Here is a 26,926-nt window from a genome sequence, read left to right on the forward strand (position 1 = left end):
CCGTTACTGCAGCAAAAATCACTGGTCAGAAATTGAATATTGAAGCAAATGATAATTTCCACTCTGGTCTGACTATTGAATTGCAAGAGATTCACTCCCCTCTGATTTTGAACATTATTTAAACATTAAAATAAGATGATAATTATTAATACAACTCATGTTATCACTGAAATCATTAAATAATAAAAGCAAACGAACCACAACATAAAATTCAAACTTTAAAAATTTTTTAAACGATAAAATTCACTCTGGTCAATACAACATCATTAAAATAAATGATAAATAACAATCTGGTAATGGCAATATAACACTACTCTTAACTTGAAAAAATATTTTATCATGATGGTAAATTCCACTCTGAAACTACATCACAACACCAAATAACCTTTAATTATCCTTATAATGATAAAATCAATTCTGGTGAACAATGTAACACTAAAGATGTTATACATAATACTATCTAACAATGATAAATTTCACTCTGGTCCTGCACCAAACACATAACAGGTTCATGACACCGTCACAAGATATATGATGAAAGGCAACCTGGCAATTATCATCACATGATAAATGCCACTCTGGTTCATATTCATCAGCATTTTTCACTTTAGAAAAAAGATAAACTCACTCTGGCATTCATCAGAATTTTTCACTTTAAGGAGATAAAATCCACTCTGGTTCAAATTCATCAGCATTTTTCACTTCAGAAAGAAGATAAATCCCACTCTGGTCCGACTGGGGATACTTCATCATACGGCACATCCCTTTTTTGTGCCGTAGAGCACCTTCAGTTCGGGGAAGATGATCCTTCTGATGAGTTGGTTGGTTTTGCCGGCCAGTTGCGCCCTCTTCACGTCCTTGGTGAGAGTCTTAATGCCGGGCCGATGAACGAGGAATGCGTTGTTGAGGATCATGAAGTCGTAGTCAAGAACGCACATTGCATAAGCCTGGAAAAACAATAATTCATCAATTATTACACCGTGTTGACTGCTTTAGATTGATGCAGAACGGGAAGGACTGGAAACTGGAGGCAAATGGCAAGGGTCCGCAACCAGAGAGGAACATTTCGTCATCTTGGTTGGCTAACTACACTTTACCTTGTTCTGAGATATGAGGTGTCAATGTTTGCAGAGATGATTTCTCAATATATATTTATCGATTTCTAAAACAAATGGCTCTGAAAGTAATTTCGGTTCAAGAAATGAGCAAAAGAAATGGTTTTTCATTCAAAGTTAATTTTTCGAATTAATTTCAGTTAGAAACTGTCCAAGTAAGGTGTCGATTTGTGGAAGCTAAAGCCCACCCTGGGATGTAGCGCAATGATGATGATGTTGATAGCTTTAGAACAGCGAGTCCCCAAGGTGATATGGTGATTGGAGGGGCACAGGGGTATTGAAGGATAGTAAGAGGGCGGCATTTTCACTCCCCCATCCTATTATTCCATATTCTAACAATGCTTGATCGAAGGCCATGTAGATTCTAATGAGTTCTCTTTTGCCAAGAGCATTTCTATTTGTTTTAAAAAGGATAAGTACAGGTAATATTATGTTCTCCCGATTTTAGATTTTTGTTTCCATTTTCCCTATTTTTGAATAGAATGGTATCATCTGCAAAACTCACAATTTCACCATCGGCTAGTACATAAATAACATTAATCATTAACGTAAATTAGAAACATGATAGGACCCAAAACACTACCTTGGGACACACCAAATTATATACAGTTAGTTTTATTATAAATATTAACTTTTTTTTTCTATATGTCTTTAAAAGCCTTTGAATAAATTTAGCTCTGTATATACTGTGATCCATCTGCGTGTGTCTTAAAAGAGTGTCCAAATTCACTTTATATTTTGTATTTTTTAATTAACAGCTCTTTTAGAGTGTGCGCCTCTTCAACACTATCTATCTATTGACACAATGCACGTACTTTAGTGAAACTTTGTGGATCATAAATGCAACATCCACATAGATCAGATTAAAATTAAATGTATTAATGTCTATACACGAGAAACAGGGTCGCATCTCGGAGTATTTAGACCTTACTCCAGCACTCGGGGCTCTGCTGGAGTAGACCTTCTGTTTCCCTGGATACCCGTGTTACGAATATTGGACCATTAGAAAACTCCCTTTTCCCTCATGGGGCCTTCAAGGAACCGAGGGGGAGTGGAGAGGAGAGACGAAGTCCTCTTCCATCGTGGGGCCTTTAGGGAAGCAAGGAGGAGTAGAGAGGAGAGATGAGGCTCTCTTCCCTTTTGGGGTCTTCAGGGAACCAAGGGGGATAGGAGAGGAGAAATGAGACCTGGGAATACACATTGTGGAACCAGAAGACATATACAATAACAACCCTGGTGAATTTTATAAAAGGGACCGGGTGACTGTTAAAGGATTGAGGTAAAATGGGAGATAGCACAATGGGCCTATGGCCTAAGTGCTCACGGGAACTATATGTAAAACCTATATCCTCGATATCCTTGGAATGAACCGTCAGAAGGGATGTGTACATTGCTGCACATCTCTTGAAACTGATTCGTGGATGGTTTCAAAATTCAGCTATCTTGGAGAGCATCCATTTCTATGGTTTGACTGTTTTGTCTACTGGCATTCAGGACTAACTTGCCAATAGTTATGCCAGCAGGGAGGGCAGTCTTGATGTTAGAACAGAATCAATTCGGATATGGATATATTTATTATCAGAGAAACTGATTTGAAACGGCAAGCCTTGCTGCTGATAGTTTAGTAGGTACCATTAAAAACCTTAGTTATTTTATTACTTACACTTCTGAATTATATAATTTATATTTATATTTTATATTATGATATTAAAAATGCATTTAAACGGAAATTTTGTAATGTTTGTAAAATAATATTGAAAGATTGAATTGAATTAAAAATGTCGATTTCAAAGAATTACAACATTGTCAATTACAACAATGTCAATTCCAAAGAATTACAACATTGTCAATTACAACAATGTCAATTCCAAAGAATTACAAAATTGTCAATTCCAAAGAATTACAACATTGTCAATTGCAAAGAATTTCAAAATTGTCGATATCAAAGAATTACAACATTATCAATTCCAAAGAATTTTAACATTGTCAAATCCAAAGAATTACAGCATTGTCAATTCCAAATAATTACAACATTGTCAATTCCAAATAATTACAGCATTATCAATTACAAACAATTACAACAATGTCAATTCCAAAGAATTACAACATTGTCAATTCCAAAGAATTACAACATTGTCAATTGCAAAGAATTTCAAAATTGTCAATATCAAAGAATTACAACATTATCAATTCCAAAGAATTTTAACATTGTCAAATCCAAAGAATTACAGCATTGTCAATTCCAAATAATTAAAACATTGTCAATTCCAAAGAATTACAGTATTGTCAATTACAAATAATTACAAAATTGTGAATTCCAAATAATTACAACATTGTCAATTGCAAAGAATTACAGCATTCTCAATTCCAAAGAATTTCAAAATTGTCAATATAAGTACCTGAGTCATCTTGTCGCTCTTCCCCTCCCAGCTGAGACGCTCATCATACAGAGGATCCGCGTGTGTGCCAATGAAGATGGGCTCCCAGTGGATGAAAGGACCGACCCGCTTGCCCGTGTGAAACACGTCCAACACTGGAAAACAACACATGCATATTAAGCTTTATAAATCATGAGACCATGAGACAGCTCCAGCGTAAGCGACGCGGAGGCAGGCCGAAGAAGATTGGATTGGAGCATGACGGGAAGACAAAGGGCTGGAGGCCAATGGCGAGGAACTGCAGCCAGTTAGGGGCAGTCATGGAGGAGGCCAAATCCCACCCGGGGATCTACATAGTGATGATCATAATAATTAACTCTACTACTCTATATGGACCGAAACTATCTTGAGGGAACTCAAAGGGATAATAACATAACAACCGACAACATACAGTGTGGAACAGCATGTACCTGAAGGTTTTTAATCAGCGATTCTTTAGTGTATTTGGAGCATTAAATATTAAATACTTCTAAAATTACTTCATTACCGACACAAATGCGAGGTTGGTACATTTGAATGATATCAATAAGTAATTTTACAAAATCACTCTCTTTTACTTTAAAACATCAAAGGATTAAGATTTTCTTAAAAAAGACTTCCTTCAGAACAACACTCAGCTCATGTCGATATAACCCTAAAATAGAGTTCCTTCAAAACAACACTCAGTTTGTGTCGGTATAACCCTAAAATAGAGTTCCTTCAAAACAACACTCAGTTTGTGTCGGTATAACCATAAAATGGAGTCCTTCAAAACAACACTCAGTTTGTGTCGGTATAACCCTCAAATAGAGTTCCTTCGAAACAACACTCAGTTTGTGTCGGTATAACCCTCAAATAGAGTTCCTTCGAAACAACACTCAGTTTGTGTCGGTATAACCCTAAAATAGAGTTCCTTCAAAACAACACTCAGTTTGTGTCGGTATAACCCTAAAATAGAGTTCCTTCGAAACAACACTCAGTTTGTGTCGGTATAACCCTCAAATAGAGTTCCTTCGAAACAACACTCAGTTTGTGTCGGTATAACCCTAAAATAGAGTTCCTTCGAAACAACACTCAGTTTGTGTCGGTATAAACCTAAAATAGAGTTCCTTCAAAACAACACTCAGTTTGTGTCGGTATAACCCTCAAATAGAGTTCCTTCGAAACAACACTCAGTTTGTGTCGGTATAACCCTAAAATAGAGTTCCTTCGAAACAACACTCAGTTTGTGTCGGTATAAACCTAAAATAGAGTTCCTTCAAAACAACACTCAGTTTGTGTCGGTATAAACCTAATGTACTGGACACCTACGCCAGTGACATTGACTGTAAATGCCGGTTTCCTCTGGGGGTACCTTGGGTAAGGATTTGAATAGAAACACAACTTGCGAAAGTCGTCGGACAACTGACTGGTTGAGCCAGTTGTTGGCGTATTTATTGGGTTCAAATACAATAATTTCTACACGTGTCAATGTGGACAAATATTCCTTAAATCTAAACATATGCTAAGGTCCCACGGTTTGTCGTGCGACTAATTCACCCTTGAACTGGCGATATGACACGTGGTTCGAATACAATAATTTCTACACGTGTAAATGTGGAGCAATTATTCTTAAGTCCCACGGTTTGTAGTGCGACTAAACAACAAAGGATTCTTCATCGTACAATGCGTTACATCAGACAAATATTCATTTTCTTGATTATTTAATAATTATTTAGGTATATCCATCTGCTGTCCGGTACACCCCCAACGTGAAAAAGTATTTTTCACCAAATATTCTCCTCGGACAGCAAGGTATCTTCTTAAGGGGTTATTCTTTGAAGTTTCTGTCGTTGAGAGGTGCTGCTATGTTGTCGTAAATGTCAATTAAAAATCCATATCCTTTTCACGGTATCAGGCGATCGTTAAAGTAATCGTCCTAAATATTTCAGAAGAATGAATGAACGAATCGCCTGTTAAATAACGGGCGGCCTTCGGTTATGTGACCCACATGTCAAGTGTTTACATGTGAGGTATTTGTTTATAATAAACAATTCTTTCGTTTGTATTCAAGTTCGTGAATCAGTGTTATTGTTATTACTGTCTGTTTATCTGAACCTTATCTGGTTCCTTACTTATTATTTATTCCAATCTTTATTTCAATTGCGCCTTGTTTAGTTTTGTTCCTCGGCTCAGAGGATGAAGTTAGCAGCTTGTACAGCAACAACCTTTTTCTTGAATGATTTCCACTCTCGTGCCATTTGGATAAGTTCAACAATATTTTTAGAGACGAAGTAGTAGGAAATACAAATGATTCTCTCAGTATCTGCAATGGCATCTGGATATTTACTTCTTCCATATTGCGCGCCAATAAACTTCAATTTCGTCATATTGAATCTGCACGGTTCTTCCAGGTGATTCTCCCCCGGCAGAAATAACCTTTTATGGTATTCTGTTTTCATTTCCACCTGGAGAAATATTTCTTTCATGTTCGCAGCAACTACAATTCTTTGTCCCGTATCTAGGAACCAATTTGACTCTCTCCACTTGGGCGTCGTTATGGGCGCAACATAAACATTATCTTTATTGTTTTCTCGTGTAACAAAGCTGTCACCATTATCTTGTTCGATTAATATGTTTAGTGGATACACTTCTTGTGCCGCTAGTGTTCCAATTTCACATGGATTAATTTGGTGATAAGTATCACTCGGCAGATTTATAAATTTCTCATTTTTCAAAGATTTCACAATTTTTAAAAATCTTGAATCGTCCTCGTGAATGGTGTTTCCGGGGCACCATACGTTTCCAGATGATAGTGCAGCATAATTAATTTCACTTTTCATCAGCGCATTATTATGTGGCTGGTTGTCGACCCCTTCCGTTGTGAGTCGTTTCTTTTCGTTTACATTACTTAGCGACAATGTGTTTTCAAAATATTCTTCATTTTTATGAAGCTGCCGCACAAAGGTTAACGGTAGCTGTGGCCTTTCAATCACAGCCGTGGAATCCTCTGGCGGATCCTGAGGCGGGAACGGTGTCTCCGGTATATCCTCAGGCAGTAGTGTGAGGGTGGACTTCCAGCCACCCTGACGAGTTGCACTCTGTGCATTTTCATTTTCTTCATTTTTATGAAGCATCTGCTCAGAAGATGACGGTAACTGTGGAATGTCCATCACAGTCGTGGATCCATCTGGCGTAATCTGCTGAGGTGAGAACAAAGTCTGCCGTTTTTCCTCAGATGGTACTAAGTGGGGGAGCAACGGGACGCTACAAAGGTAAGCTGCCATTACTGCACCCATTTTCTGTGCAGCCTCGTCTTGTTGATTATGGAAGCGCCGTGTAGACTCTTCTTGTAGACGCCGGAAGCGCCGTTTGCACTCTTCTTGCTCATCTTGATTAAGCCGAAAGCGCCGAGTAGATTCTTCTAGTAGGCAGTAGAAACGTCGTGCAGCCTCTTCTTGCCCACAATAGAATGACCTCTCTTGTCTCCGAAGCTCTGCCCCCAACGGTCTAGCGATTTCCTCTATAAATTGTGATTTATCGCTGTCGTCATGCGACGTCACTAATCCTCCCCTGGATGTAGGTGCTTCGTCGCCTTTCCAGGAGCGCAGTGATGGTGTACACTCTTTTTCCCGGCTTTGTAAGTACCGAGTGTCTTCATGTTGACGTTGTAAGCGCCAATCCTCTTCTAATTGGCGATGTAAGCGCCAATCCTCTTCTAATTGGCGTTGTAAGCGCCAATTCTCCTCCTGTAGTGCTCTAACTGTTTCCCAAGTAGAGCGCGAGTTGCCGCTGTCTTCGGGTGCCGGCACTAATCCTCTCCTGGAAGCAGGTGCTTCGGCGCCTTTCCAGGAGCGCAGTGACGGTGTCATGTTTCCTGATTTCTGAGGAAAATCCGGCTCGAAGGACCATACATGTACTGGACACCTACGCCAGTGACATTGACTGTAAATGCCGGTTTCCTCTGGGGGTACCTTGGGTAAGGATTTGAATAGAAACACAACTTGCGAAAGTCGTCGGACAACTGACTGGTTGAGCCAGTTGTTGGCGTATTTATTGGGTTCAAATACAATAATTTCTACACGTGTCAATGTGGACAAATATTCCTTAAATCTAAACATATGCTAAGGTCCCACGGTTTGTCGTGCGACTAATTCACCCTTGAACTGGCGATATGACACGTGGTTCGAATACAATAATTTCTACACGTGTAAATGTGGAGCAATTATTCTTAAGTCCCACGGTTTGTAGTGCGACTAAACAACAAAGGATTCTTCATCGTACAATGCGTTACATCAGACAAATATTCATTTTCTTGATTATTTAATAATTATTTAGGTATATCCATCTGCTGTCCGGTACACCTAAAATAGAGTTCCTTCGAAACAACACTCAGTTTGTGTCGGTATAAACCTAAAATAGAGTTCCTTCAAAACAACACTCAGTTTGTGTCGGTATAAACCTGAAATAGAGTTCCTTCAAAACAACACTCAGTTTGTGTCGGTATAACCCTAAAATAGAGTTCCTTCGAAACAACACTCAGTTTGTGTCGGTATAAACCTAAAATAGAGTTCCTTCGCAACAACACTCAGTTTGTGTCGGTATAACCCTCAAATAGAGTTCCTTCGAAACAACACTCAGTTTGTGTCGGTATAACCCTAAAATAGAGTTCCTTCGAAACAACACTCAGTTTGTGTCGGTATAAACCTAAAATAGAGTTCCTTCAAAACAACACTCAGTTTGTGTCGGTATAAACCTAAAATAGAGTTCCTTCAAAACAACACTCAGTTTGTGTCGGTATAACCCTAAAATAGAGTTCCTTCAAAACAACACTCAGTTTGTGTCGGTATAACCCTAAAATAGAGTTCCTTCAAAACAACACTCAATTTGTGTCGGTATAACCATAAAATGGAGTCCTTCAAAACAACACTCAGTTTGTGTCGGTATAACCTTCAAATAGAGTTCCTTCGAAACAACACTCAGTTTGTGGTATAACCCCAAAAACTACCAGAATTTAAAGTGATATGTAAAAGTGAATAAAAATACCATCTGATATTACAAAAATTGTTTTGAATTGCACGATGCGAGTAGCCCAGAAAACTTCCAACTGCTGATAAAGAGCAATAACTTATAATGTTCAATCATTTGAAAGAGCATTGTCTAACTGTCTAATTGTATCGGGATCACGGAAAATAGAATAAGAGGAACAACAGTTTTGCTTACATTGAGTTTCGTTGGCTAGAATCCACTCCTTGCTCCTTGGCACATTGTGGCAGCCCGCGCACACCTTCTTGTGGAATGGGATGGCTGTCCCTTTCTTCAGCATGGCCACCAGGTGCGTCTTGTTCTGCGGCACCTGAGACAGAAAAAGTTTAGTCAGTTATGCTATTGTTGATTATATGAGACCTAATTGAAAAATAAGAGTGACAGATACCCAGGTGTAAGACCACCATTCAGAATTTAAACGTTGCCTGAAATGGCTTTTACTTTTACAGAGCGGTGTGTTCCTTGGTTCCTCGGTCGCAGATATAAAACCTGGCTTAGGCAAATAAAATTTAATTTATTAAATATTCCATGTATATACATTGTTTTCCAATAAGAGGTGTTATTTTGATGTTCAATCGTAAAAGATCAATGGTTTCGTTGCTTGTGTGGCACATAGCGCCGTCTTGTTAAAAGTAAACGTTGTCCAGATCAATACCATCCAATTCCGGCCATAAAAAATCATTAATCGTCTCTCGATAGCGATCCATTCACCGTAACTGTTACTTCAGCCTCATTTTCGAAAAAGTAAGGTCCAATGACTCCGCCGGATTATAAACCGCACCAAAAAGTCACACGTTGAGGATAGAGAGGCTTTTCAACAATAACTCTTGGGTTTTCCGAGCCCCAGATGTGACAATTTTGCTTGTTGACGAAGCCACCGAGGTGGAAATGGGCCTCATCACTCAAGATGATTTGCATTTGATTCACTCAAGTGAATTTTAATAATTTCAATGCGTTGTTGAAGCGTGTATCGTTCCATTTTTATTAATGGCGTAGTTTCTACTTGTCAAATGTCAAAAAATGACAGCTTCAAAAGTAACATCTACCGAAATGGCGGGCTATTCAAAATAACACCTCTTATTGGAAAACCCTGTATTACTATTATACTAGCTGACGTGTACCCCGCGTTGTTGGGGGTTATCCTTATAGACTGAGAGGTCACAGTCTTTTTCATAACGATCACAGGAATGGGTAGTTTTAGTACATATTCAAAGTATGGCGTCTCCGCATATGAAACAAGTTGGTCTGCCTGCTCTAAGTGGTTGCAACTATGAGTTATAGAGCTCACAAGAGGCTTCATTGTTTCGAAAAAAAAACGATCAGAGGAATGGGTAGTTTTAGTGCATATTCAAAGAATGGCGTCTCCGCATATGAAAAAAGTTGGTCTGCCTGCTCTAAGTGGTTGCAACTATGAGTTATAGAGCTTACAAGAGGCTTCATTGTTTCGAAACAAAAACGATCAGAGGAATGGGTAGTTTTAGTACATATTCAAAGTATGGCGTCTCCGCATATGAAAAAAGTTGGTCTGCCTGCTCTAAGTGGTTGCAACTATGAGTTATAGAGCTTACAAGATTAGGCTACATTGTTGCGGAAAAAAAAAACGATCACAGAAATGGGTAGTTTTAGTGCATATTCAAAGTATGGCGTCTCCGCATATGAAAAAAGTTGGTCTGCCTGCTCTAAGTGGTTGCAACTATGAGTTATAGAGCTTACAAGAGGCTTAATTGTTTCGAAAAAAACGATCAGAGGAATGGGTAGTTTTAGTACATATTCAAAGTATGGCGTCTCCGCATATGAAAAAAGTTGGTCTGTCTGCTCTAAGTGGTTGCAACTATGAGTTATAGAGCTTACAAGAGGCTTCATTGTTTCGAAAAAAAAACGATCGCAGGAATGGGTAGTTTTAGTACATATTCAAAGTATGGCGTCTCCGCATATGAAACAAGTTGGTCTGCCTGCTCTAAGTGGTTGCAACTATGAGTTATAGAGCTTACAAGATTAGGCTACATTGTTGCGAAAAAAAAAAACGATCACAGAAATGGGTAGTTTTAGTACATATTCAAAGTATGGCGTCTCCGCATATGAAAAAAGTTGGTCTGCCTGCTCTAAGTGGTTGCAACTTCGAGTTATAAAGCTTACAAAATTAGGCTACATTGTTGCGAAAAAAAACGATCAGAGAAATGGTCAGTTTTAAGTAAATCTGAAAAATTCCCCGCAGTTTGGGGAATTCCCGCAAATCGGGAACCCTGCTTGACACACACATTGCCCCCTCCACCGCCCGCGTCCGGCCCGGCGGCCCGCGTCCCGCGTCAGTGTGCGCAGTACAATCGTTGTGAGAGGGTGTGCTTTCGCTTGTTTTGGTGCATTTTTTAATACTATTACCCGTTACTCCCACTTTTACAATAATGTCGAACATAAATACTACATGCCTGTTTTGTGAATGTAAGATGGACGAAAAAGTGCTGCCTTTTAATAAAAACAGTTTAGAAAAGTGTCGTGATATATTAACAGTTCGTATTAACCGTAATTTGAAACATGCTCATATCAAAATACCAAATGATTGTGACAGTACTGCCGTATATCATCTATCGTGCTATAAAAAATTTACCGCAGTGAAAAAAACAATAATATCTACTCCTGAGACCAACAGTTTAACACTTCTGCCAGTCGAGACTTCAGATAATCAAGCGGAGACATTGTCATCACCTTCACCAAGTACGTCTAGTTGCAAAGCTATATGCTTATTCTGCGATCACCAGCGTAAACAATCACATAAAAAATTTGAAAAGATGCACTGTTTGCAATCAAATGAAACCCGCGAAAAGATACTGATGAAATCGTTAGCATCTAACGAAGTCAATTTACAACATAAAATTTCACAGACAAGTGTTCCATTATTTTATCACACTAATTGTTTGAAAGATTTTTTTAGAAGAACTGAAAAAATATCCGACTGTCAGTCCAATGAAAAAGACGGTGTGTGGCACGTTATACGCGAGAGCCATAAAAATGCCTTACAAAAATTGTATGAATTCATAAACGACATAATTCATGGCAATAATATTCATTTAATGTCCAATCTTCACGAATATTATGAATCTTCTCTGCAGTCAAATAGCACTGAAAATAATATTACATGTTCGAGATTAGAACAGAAAATTCGAGCCTCATTTGATCGAAGCGTTTTAACTATAGAAGAAATAAATGGACGTAAGTTAGTTTTCAGAACGGGTTTGCCAATTGATTTCGTGATGTCGAAACAGAAAGAATTAGTGAAAAGAGATATTCTCACGTCTGCTGCTAATATATTGAGAAAAGAGATTCTTTCCCTGCCTAAAACTCCCCTACCAACCACTTGTTCAGTGCAGGAATTACTCCAAGGCGAGTGTAATATACCCGATGCTCTTAAAAAATTCAACTTGGAGCTCCTTGGCATCGGTTCGCGCACAAAAAAAAAGTTGTCTGAGACTTGCTTAAAGAAAGCTGAATCGATAAGCCAGGATCAAATTTACGCTGTGACAAATGGACATGTTAAGCCTTCTAAACAATTAGCTCTGGGAATGGCTATTAAAAGTCTAACTAACAGCAGAAAAGTTGTGAACATTTTGAACAAATATGGTCAGATACCTAGCTACACTTTATTAGAAGAATTACAAACTGAAATTACCTATGCCTCCATCGATGAATCTATAACAACATTCATTCCGTCTGGGATAATTCCATGTCCTCAGTTAAATACTGGAGTAGCTTTCGATAATTTTGACCGTTACGTAGACACACCTTCTGGAAAAAATACATTGCATGACACAGTAGGAATTATTTTTCAAAATGAAGAACAGTACTCCATACGAAATCAACCTATTGACTTGTCAATGAAACCATCTAAAGGCAAAAGAAGAAGGGCATTCGACGTGATTGACATTAATATAGATCATCCCATTAAAAAACCAAGAATGAGTGACAGTATGATTTTACTTGATAGTGACTTACGTAAAACAACTGAATCTGTCAAAATAAATGCAAAGAATAGAGATTTATTATGGGTTTTGTGTCATGCTGCTGAAATCGAGAATACTCCTATGTGGGTAGGATTTAATAACCTCACTATGAATGATCAAACCAGTAAACAGAAAATAGCTTATTTGAACCCAATAAACATGTCTCCCACTAACACTTCCGTTGTTAAAACAACAATGCAACAAGCAAAAAGTATAGCCGAAGAGTGTGGTCAGGAATATATATGTGTTACATATGATCTTGCAATTGCAAAAGTGGCATTACAAATACAATCCACAGAACGGCCAAATTTTGACAATCTTTTTATTTTTCTTGGCACATTTCATATCATCCTGGCCTATTTCAAAGCTATAGGAAAATTTATAGATGATTGTGGTTTGACGCATATGCTAATCGAAGCTGATTTGCTAGCCAATGGGTCTCTTAATGGATTCATGTCTGGTACGCATTACAATCGATGCAAGAGACTTCACCCTATTATTTCACTGGCCTTACAATTAATCCATTTTAAATTCTTTTTAAAAGAGGAAAATCTACAATTGTCACCAGATTTGGTAGAAGAACTGCAAGAAATAAAAAATAGACGAATGGACAGTTCTGGAAACATCTTGGTCGATGTTGACAATTTCTTTTTATCAGAAATCATCTCTAAATACAGAATTTTTCGAGAAAAAACTCAAAACGGAGAACACGGCAAAACGGCACAATTTTACATGCAATATATAAATCTGATCGAGTATTACTTTCTTTTGAGCCGATCGATACGAGAAAACAATTTTGAGCTTTACAAATATGTACTTCCAAAAATTAACAATATATTTTTCATACTAAATCATCCAAATTATGCGCGATGGCTCACAAAGCACCATGACGACATATTAAAAGTCCAAGACACTCACCCAGGCCTCGAGCTTCATTTAAAACGTCATGGCTTGGGTATCAAGCGCACTGACAAAGCGTTTTCTAGACAACCCGTTGATTTAACACTAGAACAAACCATAAACGCCGATGCTGCTAAGCGATTGTCTGGTGTTAGCCATTTTACTAATTCCTTGTCAGGCCGACAGCGTTGGGCAAAAAGCCATGCACTGAGATCCACCATTATAACTCATGTTTTAGAAGAAACTAATATTACCAGGGTACAAGACGTTACCTCTGATCTGCAGACAGCCAACATTTCCAAAAACAAAAAGGCAGTGAAGAAACTTGTCGATACTGTAGAATCTTATGGCAATCCATTTGATTATCAAGACGATAAAGACGAACTGTACAATATTGTCACTGGGAATTCAGTAACGAATGAAACCGCAGACTTTCTGCTCAATATAGAGGCTACAGGAGAAAATCAGAGAAAAGAATTTATATCTCAATGTAATGAAAATCCCGACCGTTTCGAGAAACCAATAAAACGCAATGAAATCAGGAATTTCTGTTCAGATAAATCAAAAAAGCCATGTAAAGCAGCACAAAAACTGCAAGTTATAAAAGCAGAACGAAACGTCTTCGGTCGTCTTTTAGGAATTTCCCTTAATCAGAAACTAGATTTGCCAAAAGTTTTGGAATATTCATTATCTTCATCGTCACCTTCAATGAGTCATTTAGATGGTTCCTTGATGAAGACTAACAAGGCTGCACTCATGAAAATATTGGAAAAAACAGCCAATGCCAATACGCCACAAAAAATTGATGTTGTGATTGTAGATGGATTCTATATTCTCCATTTAATACCAGTGCATGTGAAAACATTTGGTGAAATGTCGCTATACATTTTGAAAAAATGTATGAGCTACAAAGCAAACCGTATCGATGTAATATTTGATTCTTATTTATCACCCTCAATCAAAGATTTTGAACGTGAAATGAGAGCTGGGCACAAAGCTACCCCCAAAACACAGTATAAAATAACATCGCCAAAACAAATCAGACCAAGAAATTTCGTCAAAGAATTAAGAATTACACAATTCAAAGAAGAACTCGTGCATTTTTTCATAAAACATTGGAGTTCCGAGGAGGCTAGTCTAGTCATTTCTGGAAGCACGGTTAATCTCAATTTTGAAAATAATTGTTATTCGTATGAATATCAAAGCGACGGCAAAAAGGTTGTGCAAAACGATAACCCTAATTTGATGTGTGGGCACCACGAAGAAACCGATACAAAAATAATATACCACATATACAGTATTCAAGAACCATCTAATATTTTGATTAAAACTTCTGACACTGATGTAATCGTCATTTTACTGGGAAATTTGGACAAATTCGAAAAGCATGAAATATTTATTGAATCCGGCACTCTTGCCAAACGACGTATTGTAAATGTTAACAAAATTTATCTCAGTATTGGTGCTACATTGGCAAAGAGTTTGCCAGCGTTTCATGCTTTGACAGGGTGTGATTATACCCCTGCATTTTATAGAAAGGGCAAACAAAAACCTTACAATATCCTAAGTAAAAACACAGTTTATCAAGAGGCTCTAATAGAGCTAAGTTCTAATGCTCCATTGACAAATGAAATCAAATGCAAAATTGAACAATTCATATGTGAGTTCTATGGTGTGAAGAGTAAATCTGTAAACGAGGCCCGCCATAAGATTTTCCTCAAAAAATTTAAGCCCAATAAAGAGAATGAAAAATTTAACAAAACTCTTATGAATTTTGATGCTGCTTTTTTGCCACCGTCTGAAATCGAACTAGTTCAACAGATACTTAGAGCTAAATACGTATCAAATATCTGGATAAATTCAACCAAAAATCCTCCAAGCTATCTATTGCCAATTGAACATGGGTGGAAAGAAGAACACGGCAAATATGTCCCTATCTGGTATGCAGGGAACCGACTACCAGATAAAGTATCTGATGTTACTGTAACGGAGTCAGAAAATGACAATATTTCTGGTGATGTCAGTGGTAAGTTTTATACGATTGCGGATGTATAGGTAAAAATCGTTAGGAAACGAAAAGTTTGCATGTATTTGTTTCTTATTAATGGCATATTACGTATCTAAACCATAAATCTCATTAAGCTATACATACAAGAGTTCGTTTCCTTCTGTTTTTTATATATACATATGTATAATAATTTTCATATCATCAAAATCGTCATTTTTTCTATCAAACTTTACAGTTATTTTATCACATTACAGACTCCTCGTCTACGTGCCTAAGCAGCGAAGAAGAAGATTCCGAAGATGACGAAATCTAAGTTAAATCTATCCAAGTTAAAAAAGGAATCTTGAATATTGAAATTGAATATTTTAAGTTTTTTATGAATGTTTCTACCTTAATATCAAAATCTAATTCCATTATTCCATTCCAATTTTGTGCTCTGAGTTGTAATCTTAGTTCTTCTTCGTCATATTTTGCATAGTTCCGATAAGCTTTGGTGTTTATAAAATGTTTTTTCGTATTTCGATTTTGCTCTATAATTTGAATTATGGAGTGATCTGTGATTCTGGGTGCATCTAATAGATTTACCTGTAGTTCAAATACATTTGTTATCACCAGATCAATTAATGTACTTGATGTTAGAGTTACTCTAGTGGGATCTTTTACCAGTTGTTTCATCCCATTGAATTCAATGATTAAGTTTTTAAGTTTTTTGTATAGATGTCTGCATTTTTATTCATGTTTATATTGAAATCTCCTACTATAATATTAGGTTGTCTTATTTTATGTTTTCTGAACACCATTTTTCGAAGTACGTTAAGAAATCCCTCAAACTCGAATTAGGTAAACGGTATACGATACCGTAGACCCCTTTTTTTAAGCTATTTTTTACTTTTATCGCCAAAATCCATGATGTTTTGATGTGACTAATGAAAAAGCTCATAAAAATATTAAAAGAATATTAGAAGTAAGTAAATATTTAACTCTTTAAGCCTTAGTAATATTCTACAAAATGATTAATCTGTGATTTTACCCAAAGATGTTTAAATTATGGAAGTTGAATTAATAAAAATTGGATTTGTTCGATTTAATTTTTTTATTTTATTGATTACTGTTATTTTTTTTCTTTGAAATACAACCACTGAGAGCAGGCAGACCAACTCGTTTCACCTGTGGAGACACCATACTTCGAATAGGTACTAAAACTGACCATTTCTGTTATCGTTTTTTTCGCAACAATGCAATGACTTGCGCGCATCATAACTCTGAAATGCAACCACTGAGAGCCGCCAGACCAACTTGTTTCATCTGCGGAGAGGCCATACTTTGAATATATACTAAAACTGACAATTTCTCTGATCGTTTTTTTTTTCGAAACAATGTAGCCTAATCTTGTAAGCTTTATAACTCGAAGTTGCAACAACTTAGAGCAGGCAAACCAACTTGTTTCATATGCGGAGACGCCATACTTTGAATATGTACTAAAATTACCCATTCCTCTGATCGTTTTTTTTTCGAAACAATGAAGCCTCTTGTAAGCTCTATAACTCATAGTTGCAACCACTTAGAGCAGGCAGACCAACTTTTTTCATATGCGGAGACACCGTACTTTGAATATGTACTAAAACTACCCATTTCTGTGATCTTTTTTTTTTAGCAACAATGTAGCCTAATCTTGTAAGCTCTATAACTCATAGTTGCAACCACTTAGAGCAGGCAGACCAACTTTTTTCATATGCGGAGACGCCATACTTTGAATATGTACTAAAACTACCCATTCCTCTGATCGTTTTTTTTTTCGAAACAATGAAGCCTCTTGTAAGCTCTATAACTCATAGTTGCAACCACTTAGAGCAGGCAGACCAACTTTTTTCATATGCGGAGACGCCATACTTTGAATATGTACTAAAACTACTCATTTCTGTGATCGTTTTTTTTTCTCGCAATAATGTAGCCTAATCTTGTAAGCTCTATAACTCATAGTTGCAACCACTTAGAGCAGGCAGACCAACTTTTTTCATATGCGGAGACGCCATACTTTGAATATGTACTAAAACTACCCATTCCTCTGATCGTTTTTTTTTCGAAACAATTAAGCCTCTTGTAAGCTCTATAACTCATAGTTGCAACCACTTAGAGCAGGCAGACCAACTTTTTTCATATGCGGAGACGCCATACTTTGAATATGTACTAAAACTACCCATTCCTCTGATCGTTTTTTTTTCGAAACAATAAAGCCTCTTGTAAGCTCTATAACTCATAGTTGCAACCACTTAGAGCAGGCAGACCAACGTTTTTCATATGCGGAGATGCCATACTTTGAATATGTACTAAAACTACCCATTCCTCTGATCGTTTTTTTTTCGAAACAATAAAGCCTCTTGTAAGCTCTATAACTCATAGTTGCAACCACTTAGAGCAGGCAGACCAACGTTTTTCATATGCGGAGATGCCATACTTTGAATATGTACTAAAACTACCCATTCCTCTGATCGTTTTTTTTTCGAAACAATAAAGCCTCTTGTGAGCTCTATAACTCATAGTTGCAACCACTTAGAGCAGGCAGACCAACGTTTTTCATATGCGGAGATGCCATACTTTGAATATGTACTAAAACTACCCATTCCTCTGATCGTTATGAAAAAGACCGTGACCTCTTAGACTATTAGGAGATAGACATATACCATGGCAGTCTTTTCTGTAGGCCTTTTTAAGATATACAATTCCGTAGTACATCATTTTGATGTATCTCGTAAGCTTTAGTCAGAGTTAGCAATGTAAGCGCCCGAAAATATATTTTTATAAAACATTGACTTTTCTCTACTTTATATAAATATAATTCCAGGTATTATATATGTAAACCTTCCGGAAGAAATTCTCTAAGTGATCCTATCAAACTTCGTTGCGTAGTTTAGAAGAACTAAGCGTACAAACAGACAGACGCGGATAGCGACTTTATTTTATACTATTTAGACACCACTTAGATATATTGTGTCTCCCTTACTTTCATGGTGAGAAACATATCTAAGTGGTGTTGGAAAGAGAAAATACCATGCTTTATATTCAAATCCAAAAGTTAACCACAGAACAATTAGAAAGTACACCTTTATGAAACCAAAATTTCCGACAACAATTATGAAACTTTGTGAAATTGTTAAGTTGTGAATTGCTTTGAAATGTTGACACAACATTGCATTCGAATACGCGTGTGTTTTATATATCTATATTATAGATGCCACCTGTGACAGGAATATTTTTTTATTAAACAGCGCTATCTGTTGGATGTAAAAGCAACACGCGCTATTGTTCTCTATCAACAGACAGACGACTGAGCCACAGCTACGCATGGCGGGGTACAGCTAGCACTTCAATAAATTAGTTCCATTTTTGAAAATCAAAGCAAATCCCAGTTCTAGAGGTCATTGAACCGGAGTTACCCAGAGACACGCCACCTAAATTATTATTTTTAATATGTCTTAAATAAATCACAATAAAAACACAGGTGATTCTATATGATGGTAGAAGTAAAAAAGGTAAATAATATTTTTTTGAATTCTAATATTTTATTCCTAAAAAAAATATATTTCTAAAGAAGAATATTTACTTTCCCAGACAAACAATTTACCTTTTTGTAATTTAAATCATTGCAATTTCGAAAAGTTTTTTATAATCTTTTTTACTTCTAAAATCATGTAGAATCACTCCCCGAAGTTAGCGCACTTTACCCCCGGACGTCCTGTATAATATTACGTAACAACAACAAGAACATTAATATTATAATTATTACGTTCGTTTGATTAATTTAAGTACTTAGTTTTTATATTATGACATCATAAAATATTTCTCTTCCACCCACGTTATAAACACAATACAAATAATACGACATTCCTTAAAATAATGGAACTGGTTTGAAATAGCTCTGCGAGTCATTACGAAAACGCATAACAATGCTAGCAATAATGGAAACTAGATAACTTTAACATTACAAAACGTAATGTCGTCATTTGTACCTGTCCAGGCTAAAAGAAGCAAATGTCGTGAAGTAACAAATAGTTTGAATACGAAAAATTATAGACAGAGTTGAAACTGAGATTCAATAAACAGTACGCAATTATTTCAAACAATTAACCCTCAGAAACGTTTGGCTTCTTACTGATGTCAAATTATTATTAATAACTAACCATACGCTGTACTGGCGGCCAAATTAACGTTAAGTTAAGGCAGTATGTACAGTGGTTCGGGGTAGCACCGCGGGGTGATTAAGGGTATCTGTTGGGAAGTAAGAGCTTCATAGATGCACGCACAGATGGCAGTGCATAGAGCTTGCGTGGAAGTCCGCAAGATGGAGCCAGTGGCCAGTAGTCGCCAGGGCCAGTGGGAAGGATCCCAGAGAAACTTACTGTTTCAGATTCCAATTAGCCAGCTACTAGTTAGGTCGACTACCGAGTCACCTTTATAATACGCGGAGTATTAATTAAATCCCTGATTAATTTAAAAGAACCATTTATTTATTTATTTATAAAGAACCATTGGGGCTCAGCAGTATCAAAACATATAAAACAGCTGAAGGTAACTCAGAATTGCATCATAAAGACCATACTAAAGGTTCCTATAAGGACGTCAACAACAGAAATTTTTAAACAATTTGACGTTCCAAGCATACAGAAAATCTATGCCAAAAACATTTTGGTACAACACCTCAAAAATAATTCTCAGGAAAACACCTCACATACTCATAAAACCAGAGCCAAACAAACAGAGATACTAACTATACCAAAGTGTAACTCTACCTTTGGACAAAGAAGCTCTGAATTTTTAGCAGTAAAGGTATATAACAAACTCCCACTTAGTATCAAACAAATCAAAACAAAAAACAACTGCATTAAGAACATTAAATCTTGGCTTAAGGAATTACCGGAAAAAGAACTTACTAGCATATTTAAAACATCGTCGTAGAAGTTTCTGGAAACCCTTACCCAAAACATGGAGTCATACCATAGAAGTCGCTGAATAACTTATCCAAAACCTAGTCCCCCTCAGCACAGGATCTCCTAGTGAGGAGGACTATGAATATAATCAACATCTATTTTTTATATATATATTCTTATAAAAATGTAAAAAAAATGTATAATATAGCTACTAAATAAAAAAAATAAAAAATTTATAAACTCCTTCCAAGACGAGTTGGAGACCTGTTTGTACGAACACAACAGTATGCATGTTGAGGAAGCGGCCCGCCAGCACGCGACTGGGGTACAGCTCGATGTCTGAGGACAGCAGGATGGGGGACATCGCGGCATTAGCCTGGGTGGGATGATGGCTGTGTATCAGCCGGTCAGAGAGAGTTCAGTTACCTGCTGCTGGCTGTCCACCTCGAAGATGGTGATGGGAAAGACGCGGGGACTCTTGGAGCGCAGGGCGGGCGGGCCGCGCGCCACCATGTTGAGGAAGCGGCCCGCCAGCCCTGGACTTGGGTACAGCTCGATGTCGGAGGCCAGCACGAAGTGGGACAATGCGGCGTCCCGAGCCACGTTGCGACCTACATTCACGGGGTACAGCAGCTTGCGCTGTGCCTTGTACAGCGTGGAAGAATTGACCGTGTAGGGCACGGACAGCGAACAGTTGTACGCCTCGTTTAGAAGCTTCTTCATGTTCGGGATCTGAAACAAACAATAAATCATTCATTCTTTATCTAAGAAGTGGTCGATATAAAATATTTTTAAATTAAGATGAATTGATGACGCAAGATCAGATGGACATGACAGGTCATGACATCTTATGCGTGAGTTTAAAAAGATAAACGGGGGAAACAACAGATTACGCAGTACAAAGCACAGCATTTTCGAAAATATTTCAGAAACACGTTTTTCAACATTATTCACTGACCACTGACCAGAACACCGCTACTAAATTATCTCTTTAATTACCATGACCAAACTAAGAAGCTTAGAAAGAGATTGGACGACATAAGTCACGCATTATTTTTTTCTTCTTAATAACTCCTTTTACAATTACAAGAATATAATAATACACAAATACACGATGTCCGGAAACTCGTAGTACAAGCGAGAAACTGGTGAATCTACATCACATAGATAACCAAAAAAAATCTTTTTTTTTCGATCTGTGCATTTAAATTTTTTTACACCTTTTCACCAACTAATGGGTTAAAAAACGTTTGTAGCCGGGTCTACGTTTCGACGCATTGTATACAGCTCGAAATAGCTTTAAAAGCTCAAATAAAAAAATAAAAAAGTGTGCCAAAAATCAACCTAAAATGTGATGTAGATTCACCAGTTACCCGCTTGTACTACGAGTTTCCGGACACCATGTATAAATAAACCATTAATATTTTATATGAAACAACACCATTCAGAATCGAAATTAATTAACGACCTGCGTGGCCATTCTCGGCTACGAATCCAGAGCTCACGGGGTCAATTCCGGCGTGCACAAATAAATAAATAAAAAAAGCGTACTTAATAATTTTAATAAAATTATGTATTGTACATGATTTAGGTATAGGTACCTACTTATAAAATAATTAGTAATCAGCTCTTTAATCATGCTTTAAAATTTTAAGATAAATTTGTTTTAATAAATAATTCATCTTCATATTTTGGGGACCTTGTACTTTATTAAATTAATTAAATTAGTGCCATGTATGAATTAACAGATTATGAATTCATTTAAGTACAACCTTGTGAATTCAACGAATTAAAACTCTCTTCAGAGGATACTGGTAAACTGATTTGAGAGATGTTGTCGATGCTAAAGGAAGGAGATGGATAAGGGTAAGGTTTCTGAAGGCTCGCGATCTCCATGATGTAATTAATATGTTGGGAAAATGTCGTTCCCACGCCTCAAACAATCGTAAAGTGTAGACGCAATATCTACAATATAAACATAATATATTATAATATATGATATCTAATTAATTCGTTTATCTTTGAATGAAATCAAAGCCTTACTGGACGGAAATTACAGCATTATACGAAATTACACACGTGGATTAGTGAACGAAGGAAGTTTGTTTATAATAAATGTTTATTCATCTCTGTGAGCTGAAAAACGTAGATTGAAATTTCCCCTACAAAAAAGAAAATAGTCAATTTTATTATTATAATAAAAAAACAATTTTGTTATTTTTATAAATAATAAAATTTTGATATTATTATAAATAATTCAATTTTGTTATTCTTATAGACAGTACAGTTTTGTTATTGTTATAAATGGTACTGTTTCGTGACGCTGAATTGTTTTAACGCTTTTTCCACTCCAACCAATAAGGAGGCTAGGATTAAAATTTTACTGGTTTGAATCAGCACAGTGTTGCTTTGAGTTGAATCCAGCCGTAGCGTTAGTATTTTTATTTTATATCATTTGGTTTTACGCCCATCCCGGGCTAGTGAAGTATACGAAATTTACAAAAAAAAATTTAAAGCAAACTGAATATAAAACAATATTAGTAAAACATGTAACAGTAACATAAAACAATATAGAAACTAGAACACATAAGACAAATCACTAAAACTACAATACCAACGCAACTCTAATTGATAGGGTTCAACAAAGTGCTGGCATAGCTACGCTTCTCTAAATAATATAAAATAAAATCGCTATCCGCGTCTGTCTGTTTGTGCGCTTAGTTCTTCTAAACTACGCACCGGATTTTGATAAGGTTTTCACTATCATTTAGAGAATTTCTTCCGGAAAGTTTGCGTATATAATACGTGCATATTATATTTATAGAAAGTAGAGAAAAGTCGATGTTTTATAATAAAGTCGCAAAAATATATTTTCGGGCACTATATACATAAAAATTATGTACTACGGACATGTATATCTTAAAAGGCCTACAGAAAAGTCCGTAATGGTATTTGTCTATTTCCTAAGGATAACCCCCAGTAACGCCGGGTACACGTCTGCTAGTAATTCTATAAATGGAGTCAATAAATAAATCAATAGTACCCCCAAACTTGTTGCCCAGATCATGCATCCTATTGGTTAGTGAGTGTGTCTGATTAGTCTAGTTGGTTGTGTATATATTGCAGAAGAATGTTACATTTTATCTTGTATTCCGAGTCGGTACATGGAAGTTAATAGTGGCAACGACGGCAGGACTGTCAATTAAGTTGTTAATAACTCTGTGTAACACGACCAGGTCTGACATAATTCTCCTGTCAGACAGTGTTATCAGATGCAATTGATTCATCGCGCGCTCCTTCTAACATTTGTATCGTTTTTTTTTAATATAAGGCCCCGTAGAAGGCGTTCAAAGATGCTTTGAAAGGGAGATTTGTAAATACGAATGTTAGAGGGAGCGCGCTAATATCAAAAAAACGAAAATGGTGAAAATATTTCATAAAAAACTACTCGTTTGAAATAGCGAAAAAATGTATCGATAAATACTTTAGTTGGATTTAAAGTTAAACTGTGAATTTTTTCATGGCGATTTTTTTCTATCGAAGGAATTTCATGTAATTAACGTTTCGGCATCAAAGTGGTAATTCATCACATCTTTAAAAAGTTATATAAAGTCAAGGAAAGTGATGAAACAAAAACTTTATTAACTGGGTTGATTAGGTTAGGTTTGGTTAGGTTAAATATGATTTAAGATTTTCACGGTCAAAAGTATTTTTGTTATTTGTTTTTGGGGTGTTATGCCATGTTGCGCTAACTCCTTCTTTAGCCAACGTTTCGGACAGCATTGCAGTGTCCATCATCAGGGTAGATGTATTATTAGTATTATTAATTAGTATTAATTAATAATACATCTGCCCTGATGATGGACACTGCAATGCTGTCCGAAACGTTGGCTCAAGAAGGAGTTAGCGCAACACGGCATAATACCCCAAAAACAAATAACAAAAATAGGTTAGGTCAGGTTTGATTTTTTTTTCATCATTTCTAATGACTTTATATCACTTTTTAAAAGTGTGTTGAATTGTCACTGTGTTGAGTTATCATGGAAACAACGAATGTATAGATATTATCCTTTGAAAAAACACCATTTATTTTTAAACTTAAAGAGTTAAACAGAAACTTGTTATAAATCGGTAGAAATTGAGAATGCGGGGGCTTAAGGTACTATGGTAGTAGTAGCGGAACAATATTTAGTAACATTGTTGATGTTAGTGAAATAAATATGAAATGTTTATTGCTAAGCATGTTAGTATTTAGCGAACCTTTATAATGCCAGATTGAGTATTACAGAACAAAGCTCAACATAAGTAAACAAGAACAGTTTGTTGTAAAGCAAATTTGTAATCAACAAACATTTATTACGACCGATTGGGTGTTTTATAGAACTTTAGATCAGTTACAAATATTCTAATATATTGATTTTTAGTTCACTAAGTGGCGGCGATAAAAATCGATTGAACTATACTTATTACCTAGTCTGTGAGGCCTCTGAATTGAACTATACTTATTATCTAGTGTGCCTAGCCTCTGAATTGAACTATACTTATTATCTAGTCTGCGTAGCCTCGGAATTGGAGAATTGTCGAAATAATTACTAGCAGACTTCGGAACACAATTAATCATTATATTTATAAATACAAAGCAAAAAAATTTCAATATCGTATACTTATAATACAAAGCATTTTATTTTATTTTAATTAAATGTGTAAAAGTGTTATTGTGTCTTGTAAGATCGATTTATTCCTAGCTAGGCAGACTGCCTGTTTGTTCTAAGGAACCAAATGCTCGGGAAAATGCCAAATGATGCTGTAATAAAATTATTGTTTTTATTAAAATTATCTATCAAGTCTTTACTAGGTGTATCATCAATAGGTAACTATGTGTAATTTTAAGTAACATTATATAACAGTCGTTCAGACTCCCCTCTACCCAAGTCAACATTTTAATGTTTAATTCTGGAGGGATTTTGTTATGTAAATTCGGTCCCAGATACGTATAATTATTTTGATACTTTGCCGTATTGCTCCTAGGTCATCCAGTAGTTTGTCCCAATCTGCAGTTGTTCAGAAACGGGTATTTGAAAGGAGGGCACAAACGAGAAAACAATCCATGGGCATCATAATACGGTCTGTGCCTAGTTTGGTGACCGAGAAAACAATCCACGAACATCATAATACGGTCTGTGACTAGTTTGGTGACCGAGAAAACAATCCACGAACATCATAATACGGTAGGTGCCTAGTTTGGTGACCGAGAAAACAATCCACGAACATCATAATACGGTCTGTGCATAGACTAATGTAAAATTCATCAATGGGTCTGTGACTAGTTTTGGTGACCGAGAAAACAATCCACGGACACCATAATACAGTCTTTGACTAGTTTGGTGACTGAGAAAACATAAAATTATTGTACAGGTTAAATTATTAACGAATAAAGGAAAAACAATTTAAAAACTACAATTATTCTGTTAACATAATTTATACTTATTTACACAATTATTTGATTATTCTTTTCTATAACTTTTTATCGCATTACTGAAATGATTATGTCATTACTGCTCGTGTTTATGAGAATGGAATAGGGATGTATTTACAGCAAATAACATGTTTTGTTAAAACTGCTTATAGGAATATTGCTTCCTATTTGATCCTTACTTAATATTGCCCTCTCCTTACCTCTTTCACTCCGTTCCCTTGTACAACCTACTAACATCAAACAAGAAGAAAGGAGACAACTATAATACATCGTTGTCGTAGTTAGGAGAAGGAGATACGGATACGGAAGAAAAAAAATGATTAGTTGATTCAGATCTCATCTGTAATGTTGATTTTACAAAAGTTAGAATTGACCAGAGCAAACAAGGCAAAAGTAGAACAAACAAGAGGTAATTGGGATTGATCAAACGAATCGATTATAAAGTCTAGACTTCACAATAAACAAGGAATACTTGTGATGAACTAGAATTTACGTAAATAGCGAAATATGCCATTCGTAACAATTTATTATTCTAACTTACGAATATCTCTCTGATATCCTGAAATTAATTCGCATAGATTTTTCTATCAACTAAATTTGTGGGTCATTTATAAAGCCCTTCATTATGTGTTAAGAGGAAGCTACAAGCCAAAAATGTGTAGATTCTTGGTATACCTTATATTGTAGGTAATATGCATTAAAATCGCTTGACAAACGGAGTCTAGAAAAGTTCGATTTCAAGCACAAAACTGGTTTTTATTAATTTTGTAAATTATTTTATAAGAAATCAAAAAAGTTAATCAAGTGAAACTGTCACAGATAATCTTAGCTATAATAAACTGTTTTTTTTAAGTTGTTTCCTTTACGCGTTCATACATTTCTATTTATATTTTTTATTGAACAATTTTTATTTGTATTCTATTCAAGCGAAACGATAGGAAAACATTCAATTTATCTAAAGCATCTTTTTTGGTATTCATAATGTACATCAATTCGTTATAAAGATTAATCAAAATAGTGATTTAGCATTAAGCTTCGCCTTAAAGGTGACAAATGGCTGTACTG

The 26,926-nt window shown here is 36.2% G+C and overlaps 1 protein-coding gene across 1 annotated transcript in view; it reads right to left on the reverse strand.

Annotated features, from left to right (window-relative positions):
• Window positions 1–233: 233 nt before the first annotated feature.
• The window catches only part of LOC149414858 (beta-1,4-glucuronyltransferase 1-like), a 240,317-nt gene continuing 213,624 nt past the window's right edge, over window positions 234–26,926 (reverse strand). The window contains exons 5-8 of the mRNA XM_089643340.1: window positions 20,812–21,117; window positions 8,735–8,867; window positions 3,515–3,648; window positions 234–947 (exon numbers count right to left, since the gene is read on the reverse strand). Of these exons, the coding sequence (XP_089499466.1) occupies window positions 750–947; window positions 3,515–3,648; window positions 8,735–8,867; window positions 20,812–21,117 (771 nt within the window). The 3' untranslated portion in view covers window positions 234–749. The remainder of the gene's footprint in view (window positions 948–3,514; window positions 3,649–8,734; window positions 8,868–20,811; window positions 21,118–26,926) is intronic.

The sequence above is a fragment of the Hesperophylax consimilis genome, chromosome 19 (genome assembly GCF_061612785.1).
Source record: "Hesperophylax consimilis isolate HC1 chromosome 19, BYU_Hcon_1.0, whole genome shotgun sequence".
NCBI classification, from domain to species: domain Eukaryota; kingdom Metazoa; phylum Arthropoda; class Insecta; order Trichoptera; family Limnephilidae; genus Hesperophylax; species Hesperophylax consimilis.